This window comes from Metopolophium dirhodum, chromosome 2, assembly GCF_019925205.1.
Source record: "Metopolophium dirhodum isolate CAU chromosome 2, ASM1992520v1, whole genome shotgun sequence".
Classification (NCBI taxonomy): Eukaryota; Metazoa; Arthropoda; class Insecta; order Hemiptera; family Aphididae; genus Metopolophium; species Metopolophium dirhodum.
In genome coordinates, this window is record NC_083561.1 from 34,888,639 (window position 1) to 34,903,955 (window position 15,317).

The following is a 15,317-nucleotide window of genomic DNA, read 5'->3' on the forward strand; positions in this document are numbered from 1 at the left end:
TATGTTATACATAAATATTAAAAATTAATAACAAAATAGAACTTAGAATAGTGTTACTCAAACAAACTACAAAGAATAACCTAGTTATTAAAACCATTTAAAATAGAACTAAAAGAAATAATATAAAAAGTAAGATTTTAATTTAAAGACTTAAAAAGTCTGACAATACACTACTGAAGTGAATTATAATTTTAAATGAATTCTAGCTCATAATAGAAAACAATTTTAGGCTGCCATAGAATGGGATACAATATATTATGTAAAAATGAAGCTTCTTATAAAAAAAACAAGGTATTGATTATTTACAAATAATTTGTTCATAACCCAAATAAATCCACTAATATATTATAATATATGTATATTTAATTATAAACCAATCTCATTTTTAAAAAGCTAAATCTAGTTTTAAAGAAATTGGAAAAAAAAATTCCTAAAATAATGTCACAAAATATTTCTTAAACTTACACTAATTTTAAAGATTCACACACTAAATCTAAATTAGATGTTTATGAATTAGAATCTTCATCATCTTCATCGTCACTTACATGCTTCTTTTTTTTCCGTCTGTTAGATGTTCTAACTTCAGACCCCTTACGAGGTTTCATTTTCAGTTTCAATTTAACTGAAGATGAAGTGGTATCAGCATCTGAAACCTCGTCTTCGCCTAAGACATTAAGAAAAAATTTTTAACACTAAATTATTTTAGTATCTAAAAAGAATATTATTTGTAACTAGTTTTTGTAAAAAATATTATAGGTTAAATATATAAATAATTATGATAGTTAAAAGGATGTCAGCACACTCTCTGACCCGCACACAATACACTAAATGTACATTCAGTAGAACCAACTAACCCCATGTTTTCACATTTATATTAGAGTGAATTCACCAATTAAAGTTAGTTAAGAATATTATGTGTGTTGCTACAATGACTATTTAGTATTTTATAATATTTTAATTTTTATGTAAGTTATGAGCTTAAATTATTACAAATTAAAAAGCCTAAGTAGCGTCACAGGTAACGTTGTTGACTTAAAGTTTGATAATAGGTGAATTCACTCTAATATTAAAAATAACAATACAGGGTTGGTTCTGCTAGTTGTAAATTTGCTGTTGCACATGAGTTAGAGAGAAAACAAATTGTGCACTGACATTTTATTAACACTTACAAGTGTTGTCACACATACACAACAAAGCAAATCTAAAACCGGATTATTACTAGTTTGTTTATAGTTAATACAAGAGCAAATCAAAATATTGTCGAATTTTTAGAGGAGAATATAAATTTCATATTATATCATTATTTGTTAATATGGGTGTTGTTATAACTTAGAAAATATGTTTCGGGTTCCTACTACAGTTTAATTATAGTTAATACTATACTCAATTCAGAATAAGAACAACCTTGCACAGCAATTAGTTTTTGTTTTGTTATTCTGAATAGAGTATAGAGCAAATTTACTTATAATAAAATGTTTGTAAGAGAATATAAAATTTACTCGAGTGAAGAGTTTTTTTTCATATATTATTCATATAATTAAACTGTAGTAAGAACCCGATACATATAATTGCTATGTTATGACATCACCCATAATAACAAATAATGATAAAATATGAAATACTAATATTGCTCAACTTTACTATTAGGATTTGAAGTTGTAAGCAGTATTACTTTTTGTTCCTTCTTCTGGTCCAGATTCTGGAATATCAGTTGTTTCTAATCGTTGACGAGAATTTGTGAAAACTGATTGTAAAACAATTGAATCTTCATGAATAAGTGAAGCTTCTTCATTATATATCTGTGCATTCTTACATAACTGTACAAAGTCAGCTTCAAGTTCATTTAAATCTGCATACTAAAATAAATTAAATAAAACAATATATATATATATATAAATATAGTATATAGGTAGTTCAAAACTATTACACTCTTAACTACATTTTTTTTAAATGTTTATTCAAATAAAGATAAAATACCTTTCCGTCATCAATTTTTGCCACAATTTTTTTAATATCCATGGGTTTTTTTATTACTTCATAATAGTCAGGTAATTTGTGTCTAGATGGTAATTTCATAAAAGGCTCACTCAATATTCTGGAATCGGCATCTGTATATTTTACTACAATGTTCATAATGGTTTTCATTTTTTTTCGAAGTTTTATTTCTTCAGGTCCAATTGTTTTACGTCGTCTAATTGGTGGATCCTCATCATCATCTGCATTTCTTTTGCCCCTTTTCTTACCACGGTTTCCTTTACGGTTTGATTTAATTTCTTCTTCTTCGTCATCTTCAAAGTCATCAACGTTTTCATCTATTGCCTTCAACCATTCTTTTTCAGTCAAGCTATCAGTGTAATCTACTTCTTTACGAGCCCGAGAACCACGTCCCATAATCTCTTCAGAATCTTCTTCATATGTCCATCTTTCCACCTAAAAAATTAATTTTGATTATATTTCATTTTTTAAATAGTTTTAATAAAAATAAAAATAGTACTTCATCTTCATCTTTAACAAGCCATTCTGGTAATTCTGATATCTCAATTAATCTTGACTTTCTATTTGGACCAAATTTGGCATCTTCTCTTCTACGCTCAAGATCCATTTTTTGGAATGATTCAAATTCATCTACTGATCGCGCTATCATCTGATTTACAACTTCATCATCAGGTACTTCATTTTCTTCCTAAAAATAGACAAATTGTATTGTATATTTAATTACTTGAGCTACTAAAAAAAATTACTTCATCATCTCCATCATCTTGATGTAGAATAGATTGTAAGAATTGTTGACGCTCTGATCCAGTTGATTTTTGATCAAACATACCAGCCTGGATAACTTTTTCATCCATGTTTAACTTGTATCTGGCAGCAGCTAATATACGCTCTTCAACCGAATTTACAGTCATTAAACGAAGAACCCGTACTTCATTTTGTTGACCAATACGATGAGCACGATCTTGAGCTTGCAAATCCTATGAATAGAAAATATTAAGTGTTAAAAATATAACAAGAAGTTAAGTCACAAGACATAGTTACAAGTATTTTATAAAATAATTATTACTTGGTGTGGGTTCCAATCAGAATCAAATATAATAACAGTATCGGCTGCTTGTAAATTTAATCCAAGACCACCTGCTCTTGTACTTAATAAAAATAGGAAATATTCACTGCCTGCACTATTGAACTTCTTTAAAAGATCTCCTCTATCTTCAGCTTTAGTAGTACCATCTAAACGCAAGTATGCAAAACCCCGCCATCCTAAATAATCTTCCATAATGGTCATAAGTTGGGTCATTTGACAAAACAGTAATACCCTATGATTGGTAGCTTTCAGTTTCGGTAAAATTCGATCCAGTAACTCAAATTTTCCTGACACTCTGTATAAATCTGGTCTACAAATACAAGAAAAAAAATTTAAATATTTAAAATATTTATCAAATGCCAATAATTATAATATTCTGATTCTTTATTAAAGTTACCCTTGAACAACATTTCCAGCAGTTCCAATATGTTCACAATATTTTTCTTCAATACTTTGGAACATAAATGGATGATTGCACAGCTTACGCAATTGAACAATGGTATTCATGAGAGCTTTGGCACCACCTTTACCTTGTTTGCCTTTTTCAGCACCATCAGTTAGTAATACACCTTTACTCTGCATATGTTTGTATAAGACTCGTTGCAAGCCAGACATATCACATTTGACAATGTATTCTACTTTATCAGGTAATTGGGACTCAACTTCTTTTTTCAGACGCCTTAACAAGAATGGACGTAATACTTTATGAAGACGGCGGATAATCAAAATTGTTTCTTCTTCATTTAATTCAACCTAAAAATATACAAAATAATAAAACAAAAAGTTTTACACATAATAAGTTACTTAGTTTATAATAAATACCTTTTCTCCAGTGGTTGCAAATGGTGCATTAAACCATTGTTCAAATGTTGAACATGATTTAAATATTGAAGGTAACAAAAAATTAAGAAGAGCCCAAAGTTCAGGAAGTTTATTTTGCAGCGGCGTACCAGTTAACAGTAATCGGTGTGGAGCATTATAATGAGTGTTTAAGACTTGTGTTAATTTACAGTGATGATTTTTCATACGATGACCTTCGTCTATAATCATGTATTTCCAATGAAGCTAAAAATATTATATAATTAAAATATATGTACAATTGACTAGATAGTATTTAAAATTTAAAATAAAAACTACTTACTTTAGCAAGAACTGATTTATCTTTTATAACATATTCATATGTAGTTAATAAGACATTAAATTTATTAGATCGCATTTGTGTCTGTAATGTTCGACGCATAATTGGAGAGCCTTTATAAGCCACAACAAAAACTGATGGAGACCATTTTTCAAATTCCAATACCCAATTTGACATTGTACTAAAATTAAAAAAAAAAATTATTTAATTTTTTATCTCAAATGTTAAGGTAGGTACTTAAGTATATTGATAACTGATAAAAATATCCAAAGTTGGAACATTGGGAAATTACTTCTGCAAATATTTCAGTAAAACCTGGGTACTATTTTTATAAACATAATGCATTCTATTCAGGGATAATAAGCAAATATCAATGACACATTTAAATTTAAATTCTTTGTAATAAGCTATTTGAGACACTTGGTCAGTACCTACTCAATATATCAAATACCAGCATATTCTATATATTATAAATTAATAAATTATACATTTTTGTACTTTAAAATGATTAAAACTGCAGTTATTGAAAATAATCCATAAAAGCAAATTTATGTCTGTTTGCATAGCCATACTATTTTTCTAATGTGTAACAGGGTCCACAGGGTCAGCTAGTATATTATGAAAATAAATAAGTATATCAAAACTGATGAATATATTTATTAACATTTAAGTGCTACGAGTATTCGGTATTGCAATAATCATAAAATATTGAAAATCTATGTAATTACTTATTAGAAACAATTTGTAAAAAAACAGTTCTTGATACCAAATCAAAATTAAATATTATGTATATATTATGTTAATTAAAATATAATATATGATATATTATATTAACACTCTCGTGTTTACAATTAATGATAAATATTAAATAGTATGTTTAAAAACATTTTAAAATTTAAATATCTTTATATTTTAAATCCTAAATATATTAATTATATCAGTAATAAGGTACCCCAAAGAAAAAGTAATTATTTTAATTTGATTGTTCAAGACATGTATTATTTTATCATACATGACTAACTTACAAATACTATTTGCACAATAAAATGTATTCATTTTACCTTAACTTATTGTATATCAAAGTTATTAATACTTACGACAATGGCACAATAATCAAAAAAGGTCCATTTACTTTTTTTCTTTCCATAAGATGAGTAATAAGACCTATTGTTTGAATGGTTTTTCCTAAACCCATCTCATCAGCAAGTATTCCATTTAAATTATTGTTAAATAAAGACACTAACCATTCAAGACCCTAAAATTAAACAAAGTTGAAGTAAACACAAAATTAGTTTTAAAAATTAATCACCAATGCTATTACCTTTATTTGATATTCTTTCAGATTACCATTAACTAAAATGGAAGCTTGTTCAGTAACACTTTCATGAATAGTATGAGCAATACTGAAAAAAGGTATGAATAATGTGATTAGTATACGTAATCATTAATTTTTTTTTCAAAGGTTCCAAACCTATAATAAGTATGTTCTTCTGAAGCATTTTTATATTCATCATCTTCCATTTTGGTTTTTTTAATTGGTTCTTTTTCTTCGACAATTTCCTTTTCAAAACTATTCTTTTTGATTTTTTGGTTGCTTGATTCATCATCTTCTTGTTCATCATCATCCTCATCATCAGACTCCTCCATTACTTCCCAACCAGGATGAGCATCCAACCAATTGTTCAATTGTGATGCAAGTGGAGCTTCTTCTCCTTTAAACATTCTTCCTGTGATAAAAATTAAAAATTCAAGTTTTAAAATGTTAGGCAATGCAAAAAATACATTTATATATATATATATATGTTTTACCTGTAGAAGGTTCATAAACTGAAACGTGCATGTCTGATTGCTGAGAACTTTCATCATGATCCTCAGGTTCGTCACTCTATTTATTATAAGTGAAACAAGTATGAGTTAACATGATTCTTAAAGATTTGTGTAAGTATTAAATATGAACTTACCTTCTTCTTTTTTCTTTGTTCTTCTTGTTGCTTACGCTTCTGTTCTAATTTATGTTCTTTGACCATCTCTGTAAGATTTCCAATATACTCATCAGTTTGTGAGAGAAGGAAAGCCAAACGTTTATCTTTCTTTTGATCAATTAGTTTTCTATAAAAAAAAATTTTTGTAGTTCTAAAGTTATGCATGAAACAAAAAAATTAAGTTATACCTATAGCCTTCTTCATCTTCAGCCATTAATCTTCTCATACGCTCTTTTTCAATTCTTTCTTGTTCTTTCTTTTGTTCCCGTTCAGCATTGGCATGATAATTAAGAACAGCTTTATTGAGACGTCCAATTTTTGCAATATTATTTCTATGATACTCTTTAAGATCTTTGCAATGTTGCAATATAGTGCTAAGATATTCTTGATGTTTTTGACGTTTCTTCCTTTCAGCTTCCAACTTTTGTTGTTTTTCTAATTTCTCTGTTGCTCTAGCTTCTCTTAAACCTTGACGTTTTGTTCGTTTATATGCTTTTACATTAACAGCAGTTTCTAATGTAGTATCACGACGAGTACAAGCAACTACTTCAGCTCTTAGTTGTCTTTGAAAATTCAATACTCTTAAAGCTCTAAGTTCAATTTCTACTTTGATTCTTAGATCATCACTCATTGTTGTTGGCAAATTACTCAATTGTTGTACACGATGAGCAATACGTGCTGCCAAACGGTTTTCACGTTCTTGTAATATTATTAAAGGATCCAAACCAACAGGTTTAGGGCATGATGTGGTTCTATTTTGTTTAACTGGAGGAGGAGGACCCTGTGTTTGTTGCTGTTGTTGAGAGGGCTGTTGTTGTTGTTGCTGCTGCTGCTGTTGTTGTGGTGGTGGTTGAGATTGTGGTTGCTGCTGCTGTTGCTGTTGTTGGGGTAGTGATTGTGGCGATGGTCCATTTGTTGTAGGCATGTTGGGCATATGTGGTGGTATACCAGCCATTTGTTGTGGACCAGCCATTTGTTGAGGACCACCCATCATAGGCTGAGGGACTCCTCCTATAGGTGGTTGACCTACCGGTTGAGAGGCATTTATTTGCTGTGGAGCTTGAGGTATCCCCGGAGCCATACTAGGAGGTTGTTGAGGTCCATTCATTGATACAGATGGAGGCTGGTTTGGTGGTGCACCTTGAGGGTGTTGGGCACTTGGAGGAGGTTGAATTTGTGTTTGTGGGGTTGAACCAGGCTGAGGCATTCGAACAGGAGATTGTGGAATAGGACCAGGAGGATTGGGCTGTCTTGGAGCATTTTGCATTGGCATTGGTAATCGCATAGGACCTCCTGATGATGGCATTGGCATACTGTTTTCTACAATTTCTCCAGGTTCTAGTTGTCGATGATGTGCTGAAGGTACTGATGGATAGCCTTGAGGTGAAGTTTTTCCTTGAACAGCCATAGCTAATTGTTGGGTTAAAGGTTGTTGTCGAGCCAATAGTCTGTATGCCATTATCTGAACTCTAAGCTGTTGCATTTGGGCAGGAGTTAAATTGTTTTGGGCTACTGGTCCATTTGGCCCATTAGGATTTGGGGAATTCTGTTGAGGCGAAGGTGGTTTATCTGGATGTTGAGGAGGATAATTTCCCTAAAGTAAATTATATTTTTAGTTGAATTATTAATATACATTTTAAAATGAGGAGTAATTGATAAGTGTAAATTAATATTTAATATATTGATTAACTTACTTGTATTGAAGGAGGTCTTTGGTTAGGGTCCATATTACCTTGTCTCGCCCTTAGTGCCAATAATTGAGAGTACCTAGGGTCTTCTTGCAATCCTTTTTCTTCCATTGAATCTATTGCCCTTTGCAATGCATTTAAATTTTCTTGAGGTGGTCCACTGGGCTATAAACAAATTGTTTATTTAATAAACAGGAAATATCTACTGGTATGTTACATATACTGAATAGATAGATAAACCAAACCCAAACATGCAATTTATAAATAATAATAGATACCAAGTCGTTCATCTCCTTCAAAAAAATTATTTAGATTGGATCCCAGTAAGTAAATTATATATTAAAATATAAAACCACGATTTGTATAAAATTTAAAATTTAAATACCTTTCTTTTTTTTTTAAAAGGATTGACTTTATTTGAAAAATTACGATCTATACAGTATGTACAATAAGTAACATTATTAATTTACAACAGTTGACAATGACTATTCGCATGAGGAGGGAAATCACACATTTGCGACACCTCTTACATTTATAGTTTTAACTTAAGTTAACAGATCTCGGCACCAAAATTGAAATACCTATTCACAATTACAATTTATATCGAAAATTGAATTTATTATTATATAATAAAAATATGCTGTAGTGTAACACTCTGTGTCCAATTTAATGTAATTCATAAATATTTTACTAATAAATACTTTGTTGTAAGTTTTATTAGATTCATAACATCAGATTTTATTACATTTATATATTTATATTTATAATACAATTTTTTTAAATACATTTCTCTAAGATTGAGAAAAACATATTTAACCTGGTATTTAATTAATAAGTATCTATAATCAATTTCCTTCTCTATAAAATATGCAATTAATTGCATGGCGGTAAGGTGAAATCTATTCAGATTCTAAAAATTACCTATTTATACTGAATAAATATAGAATATGGTAATGGCATGTTTTGAATTACCAACACAAAGTTTTCCCACCAAAAATGTAAAATAAAATTATTACATTAGTGTATTCATGGATTTATTCATTAAATAACAACAAGCCTTAATACAATGACATTTATTTTATTTTTAATATGTATAAGTTAAAGGGATACATTTTTAAACAAAGTGTTATACTAAAATATTATAATTGAGATGTTATAATATTTATTATTTAACACAATAAATATAATGTAGTCGGAGAATAATAAATGTATCAATTCTAATGTAAACTACATTGCGTAAATATTGGGTATGAGTTATGACCAGTTTTGTTCAGTCTAAAGATCAAATATAAAAAATAATAATAAAATAACTAACTACATAGTACAGACCTACCTAAAAGATTATTTATTAGTATTTTTAATTTATCATTTTGGTCACACTACACAAGTTTTATAATATGTTATATAATTTAAAAAGATAAGAGATTATAATAATTTATTAAGTGGAGTTGCGGACCACTAAGAGAAAGTTTAAATATATTTTTTTTTACATTTTCAAGTTTAATTATTTATGTGGCAAATCAAATAAATTAAGTTATTAATTTAATTGAATTAATTTAAAACTATGGTTGACATGCATCAATATTATAGTCAGGCACTTAAAATTGTTTTGGAGGCAGGTGAAGTAAGTTTATTCAGATTTATTTTATAATGCCAAAAAGTAGGTATATTTAATCACCAAGCAATATTTTTTAGTTGTTGTTAAAAGGGTTTAAAAGCCCAAAAGAAATATCAACTAAAAAAAATGATAAGGACTTTGTAACACAATACGACAAACTTATTGAAAAGACAATAATTGACAACATATTACAACTATATCCAAATCATAAGTATTGAAAATTTGATCATTAAAAACATTAGTTATTACTTATTATCAATATTTATAAAAAAAAACCAATTGTGTAAAGATTTATTGCAGAAGAAAGTGCTGAAAGTAATATTTTGACGGAAGAGCCTACATGGATACTTGATCCGATTGATGGAACAACTAATTTTATACAAGGATTTCCATTTTGCTGTATTTCATTAGCATTGGTAATAGAAAATGATATAATAATTGGAATAGTTTATAATCCAATAATAAATCAATTATTTACTGCTCAAAAAGGGGAAGGTGCATATTTGAATAATGAAAAAATACAAGTGTCAAGTACTGAAGGTAATTAAAACAAAGCAGAGAACATTTTGTTTTTAACTATAAATATATTATAAGCTTATACTATAAAAGATGGAGTAATAGAAACAAATAAAAATGATTACTATATAAGTGGACTCTGCACTCACATTTGTTATCTTTGTTTTATAAGTAGCAATGTAAAGTCAATAGTTTACATTTTATATTGATATTAGAGTGAATTACAAATAAGGTTGTAAAGATTTGTGTTCTTTTTATATTATAATTAAAAATAAGTTATTAACATTTATGAAATGTAATATTTTACACTTGCTATTTTAATTTGCTTTTAAATCATAATATATAAACCTCAGTGAGAAACAGATCATGTTATTACCTTTAAATGTAATACTATATCTAATGTTTAAAATAATGAAACCAAATATGCTGAATATTAATTTGTCATGTTATGCACTTGTAAAATATGCCGTTGTGTAAATATTGTTTTCAACGCTACGACCGAATGTACAGTTTTAAAAAGTCATAACTTGCTTCAAAATAATATTAATAAAATCCTGTGAGATGCCTTAGATAATAATCTTAATTTTTAATTTCACCGTAGGTTACTCTAATTTTAAAAATAACAGATTAAATAAATTATTGTTGACATTAAATTTGCTATATTATACGTTTGTAAGACGGAGAAAACACATGCGAGACGTGTGTCGCAAGACGACTGTCTTAATCAAAAAATTCACTAGATGAACATGGCTAAGTCATTTTATACTCTTTTATCCACCAAAATATATTTTAATTCTCTCAAAAACAACTGGAAATTTGTAAATTCATAAAAATCGGTATTATTATAGAAATTATTTGCTTAATATACTTATCCAGTGTTGTAGCATGGTTTATTTATTTTGTTTACAGATCTTCAAAATGCCATGTTTGGACATGATATAAATCATAAAATTAGTGTACGGAATTTTCGTGGGTAAATATAAATTTTAAATTATAGATTAATAATGCGTGTTTTTAATTTTAAAAAAATTATTGCTATAGTCTATGAAAGTTACTGCAACTGCATACAGGAACCGATACCTTAAATAAAACTGGGACATCAGTATACTAAACTTATAGGTGATCCCAGTTAACCAGTCTGTGTAAACAAATTATAAACCTCCCCCACCAAAAATTGAAGACACTTATGTAACAACTAACCCATTTTGGCACCCATTTAAATTGAAACATTTTAAGTTATTTGCTACAGTTTTTACTATCACAATTTACGATTATTTATTGAAAAAGTATTAATATTAAATGTTTGTAACTTGGATCGACTTGTTTTATTAGTACTCAGATAATTAAAATTAAATACATTTTTTTTTAAATCTCAAATATTATTAAGATTTTTTAAATGAAAATGTATAAACATTAACCATATTATACTTAATAGATCAAGATCATTAGGATCAGCAGCAATGAGTTTATGCTATTTGGCAATGGGAGCAGTAGATATATGTAGTTTCGAAAGATTGAAATGTTGGGATGTAGCAGCAGGAATTCTGATTATCCAAGAAGCTAGAGGCATTGTACTCGATTCAAAAGGTAAATATTCTAGTGAAACACAATAAATATATTATGTTAAGTGTATAATATGATTACCTACTTCCTTTTTTTAGGAAGTCAATACAAAGACATTATGAATGCTGATATACTCGCTGTTTGTACAAAAAAACTAGCCGAAAATTTTTTAAAACTAAAAAATGTCAATATTTAACTTGCAATTTTAATGTTTTTAAGTAATAAAATATATAAATATATAATATTCATTATTATTTGAGAAGTAACATTTGAACCCATAATTTTGAAGGTAATCTAAATAACTAATAGACAATGAGTAAGGACTAAAGTTTAAGTTATATTTCAAATAGTGTAAAGTTGAAAGTTCTTGTCAAATGATAATAGAAAATATTTATAAGAGAAACACTTTAAATTACTTGCTGTACATTTTGAAGGAATGTTTTAATCACCATTATATCTATAATAATATCAATGCAACTATCATAATTACTATCAGCTAAAGGGTAAACAGACGTTTCATCCCAGTCAGTTATTAAAATAGGACATTTGGCACCAGAGAGTTCTGACATTATTTAACAATAGGGCATAGTGTACTTGAATTATTTAAAAATTAAATTTGTCTAATGAAAATTATATTGTAAGGAATGAATTTAAATTTAATAATTACACTGAAATTTAATATTTTAGAAAAAGAATAATTAATTTTATTGTAATTAATTTTAATAATATGGTACTTATTGAAATTTTAAATTAAAAATAAATAGTGACTGAAATATCAAAACAGAAATACTAATAGTGTAAATGTATCTATTTGTACTGTACCTAAATGTATTATATTTTTAAATAGTTTACTTATATTATTTAAAAATGTAATTTCACTGATACAAATATCATATATTATAGCCTATAGGTAATATATTTTATAATATTTATTATTTTATATAAATTACAGGTACTGACATTTTACGTTTTAAAAAAAAAAATTGTAATTTTAAAAAATAAATAAAATAGTGATTTAAAATAGACATTAAGGACAAAACGTCCTATTTTAATAATTGATGGGGATGAAATGTCCACAATTACAGCTAAAGTCATATTAAGTCATATTTAAATATTTTATATTTTTATTTATTTATTCGTATATTTAATCAATGCTAAAGGCTATCTGAATTTTCAAAGATTATTAGAGATGTGTGCACTGATTATCACTTGTTAACTTCTAGTATTTAAGATTAAATGATTAAACAGTTAATTGTAAGTATTATTATTAGGCATTAAAATAGGTTATATCATGACAAATTAGATAGGTATCATCACAGTTGTACTACTTTTGCGCAGTAGATACGCATCTCCTTCGGCCCATGTCGTAGTTCTCTACTTCTCATTGGTTGATTTTGTTCTGTTATATATGTGTGTATATGATTGACAGCCAATAAGTAGAGAACTACGATAAAGGTGAAGTAAAGAGCAGAGGATATGTATCAAAATACTGTGATGATACCTATTTAATTTGTCATGGTTTATATATAAAAATCTAAAATATAATAATATGCTATATAGAAAAAAAAGTTTTTTGCTTCAGCCATGAATGGTTTTTATCTAATTTATTATTCTTTAAGAGGATGTTACACCTGCAAGTGTTGTCTCCGTCCTACAAATATACAACATACTAAAAACTATTTTGCGCTGGATAGAACCACTCGGTAGTAGTGGCTGTTGTGATAGATAAAACTCCAAATTGATTTACAATATAGTTCAGAACATTATCTGTGAAATACCGTTTTTAATTTTTTGATATTAATCATACACAAAAGTTTATATTATTTCAAAATTCATTATTTTTTGTTTTTCAAACTTGAATAACTTTTTGGTTCTTGGTCTTCTTGGTTCTTTAAAATAGCTTTTGCCATGTTTTACATTTGTAAGATGGATATAGCACATGATGGTGTAGAGTCATCTTAAAATTACAATGTACTTAATTACTAATAAGATTTTACTTTTATAATTTATTTATTGTATATGGTAATCGATAAAAGTTTAAAGTTCAAAAAAGTAAATAAGTAAGTCATCATATAGACTTTTTCTTAGAAGTTAGGTTAAGTTTACTTACTAATTAAACCTATGAAATACAATTTCAAATTGTACCTAGGTATTGTAATTTGTAATGCAAATTAATAAGATTGATGATATGTATCATTACATAAGACCACTATTAACATTAGGTACAATATTTCAAGTTCATTAGGTATCTAATTCTCAACAGTGTTGTATGTTGCTTAACTGCTTAAGAGGATATTTTACTAGCATATTTTGCTATTAATGTAAATTGATTTAAGTTTTATTTATTCTTTTACTTTAATGTCTATGTGTTATTATCAAAGTTAATATTGAGTTAAATGTTTAAATACTTTCAAGTTGTTATAATAGAAGTACCCATTATATTGAATTACTTAGGTTACCTACCTACCTACCTACCTACCTACCAACTGAATTTATATTCAACAATTTTCCAATAAAAAAATACCAATAATTTAAATGTTTTTGAAATATTTCTTAAATATTCATAGGAAATTGGTTTTAATGGAAACATTTATCTATTAATTGTATTCCTGTATGGTCATGTACTGAGTAATTGAAATTGGATCTACTTGAATGCCTGGAGGTGGAAATGTTTGAGTGCCCTGCTGCATGTTAGGAGATGCCGGCGCACCCGATTGGCCTGGCGAATAATTTTGTGGTGGCAGCGGCTGAGGAGCGGTAGGTGGTTGTTGCTGTTGAACTTGTGGCGGCTGTTGTTGTTGGTGTTGTTGTTGTTGTTGTTGTTGTTGTTGTTGTGGTTGTGTCGGAGGCGGCGGTTGATGATTGGGCCCCGGAGGTCCCATCGAATTTGGCGAGGGGCTGGCCATTTCCGAAAGCACCTGAAAACACAGAATATTTAACTACCTGATTGGACGACGCAACAAACTATAGCGCGAAAATATAATAATATATAATTAACAGTAATGTTTTTACCCAAAGCCTCTAAAGAACGCAGATTAAGTTGACCGTCGAAACCTAACAATTAACAAAATCAATAGAAAACAAAACTTGTTTAAAGATAAAAAAAAGTCAATCGTGAAAACCACTGCATAGCGTATAGTGTATACCGCAAACGAACCGACTACCGAGTGACACGATAAACAAAACACAAGTTCAGTGTTTTTGTTCAGCTATATAAAACTACTTTTATCGTCGGCATAAAGACAACACTGGTACACAACTATCGATTAAATATAATATTTAAGCTTCTCTTTTCAAGACGCAACGGAAAATGACTAAGTGACTGTGAATTTGCCTATCTAAAATTTGATTAGGCACTACAAATTAAAAGCACTTATCTTATAAATTATTATTAGCAGTAGTAGTTTTGGAGTCTTGGTAATCCAAATTAGAATGGCGACTTTAGTAAATAGGTACGAGAGTAATATTATATTATATTATATTATTAAAAAAGGTGGCAGTAGGTACCTACTCTGCGTCTCTGCTGTTGAGTGAGTTACCATTACGGTAACTATTACAGACGTGTTAAATTTGAATTCTGCAATGTAAATCATTGAATACGAAAAACGATTCTGAACGAAAACGGTCTATATGTATGTGTATTAGTATATTTTATGATATTAATAGTATTAAAACAATTTATTTTATTATTAGTAGGTAATACACTAGGTAGGTTACAGTAGGTTGAATT

At 28.2% G+C, this 15,317-nt stretch overlaps 2 protein-coding genes across 2 annotated transcripts; one reads left to right on the forward strand and one right to left on the reverse strand.

Annotated features, from left to right (window-relative positions):
* Positions 1 to 231: 231 nt before the first annotated feature.
* Positions 232 to 14,738, reverse strand: LOC132939899 (ATP-dependent helicase brm). The gene is made up of 18 exons (XM_061007317.1): positions 14,600 to 14,738; positions 14,236 to 14,505; positions 7,897 to 8,055; positions 6,391 to 7,796; positions 6,182 to 6,329; positions 6,030 to 6,105; positions 5,692 to 5,947; positions 5,542 to 5,623; positions 5,318 to 5,475; positions 4,224 to 4,401; positions 3,905 to 4,147; positions 3,480 to 3,835; positions 3,062 to 3,392; positions 2,742 to 2,972; positions 2,495 to 2,683; positions 1,978 to 2,430; positions 1,673 to 1,856; positions 232 to 664 (listed from the first exon to the last, which is right to left on the reverse strand). Exons 2-18 carry the CDS (start codon positions 14,491 to 14,493, stop codon positions 507 to 509), a joined length of 4,866 nt encoding a protein of 1,621 aa, XP_060863300.1. The 5' UTR covers positions 14,494 to 14,505; positions 14,600 to 14,738; the 3' UTR covers positions 232 to 506.
* On the forward strand, positions 9,165 to 11,835 carry LOC132939900 (inositol monophosphatase 1-like). The gene is made up of 6 exons (XM_061007318.1): positions 9,165 to 9,514; positions 9,586 to 9,719; positions 9,798 to 10,048; positions 10,934 to 10,997; positions 11,460 to 11,611; positions 11,686 to 11,835. Exons 1-6 carry the CDS (start codon positions 9,455 to 9,457, stop codon positions 11,781 to 11,783), a joined length of 759 nt encoding a protein of 252 aa, XP_060863301.1. The 5' UTR covers positions 9,165 to 9,454; the 3' UTR covers positions 11,784 to 11,835.
* Positions 14,739 to 15,317: the final 579 nt, after the last annotated feature.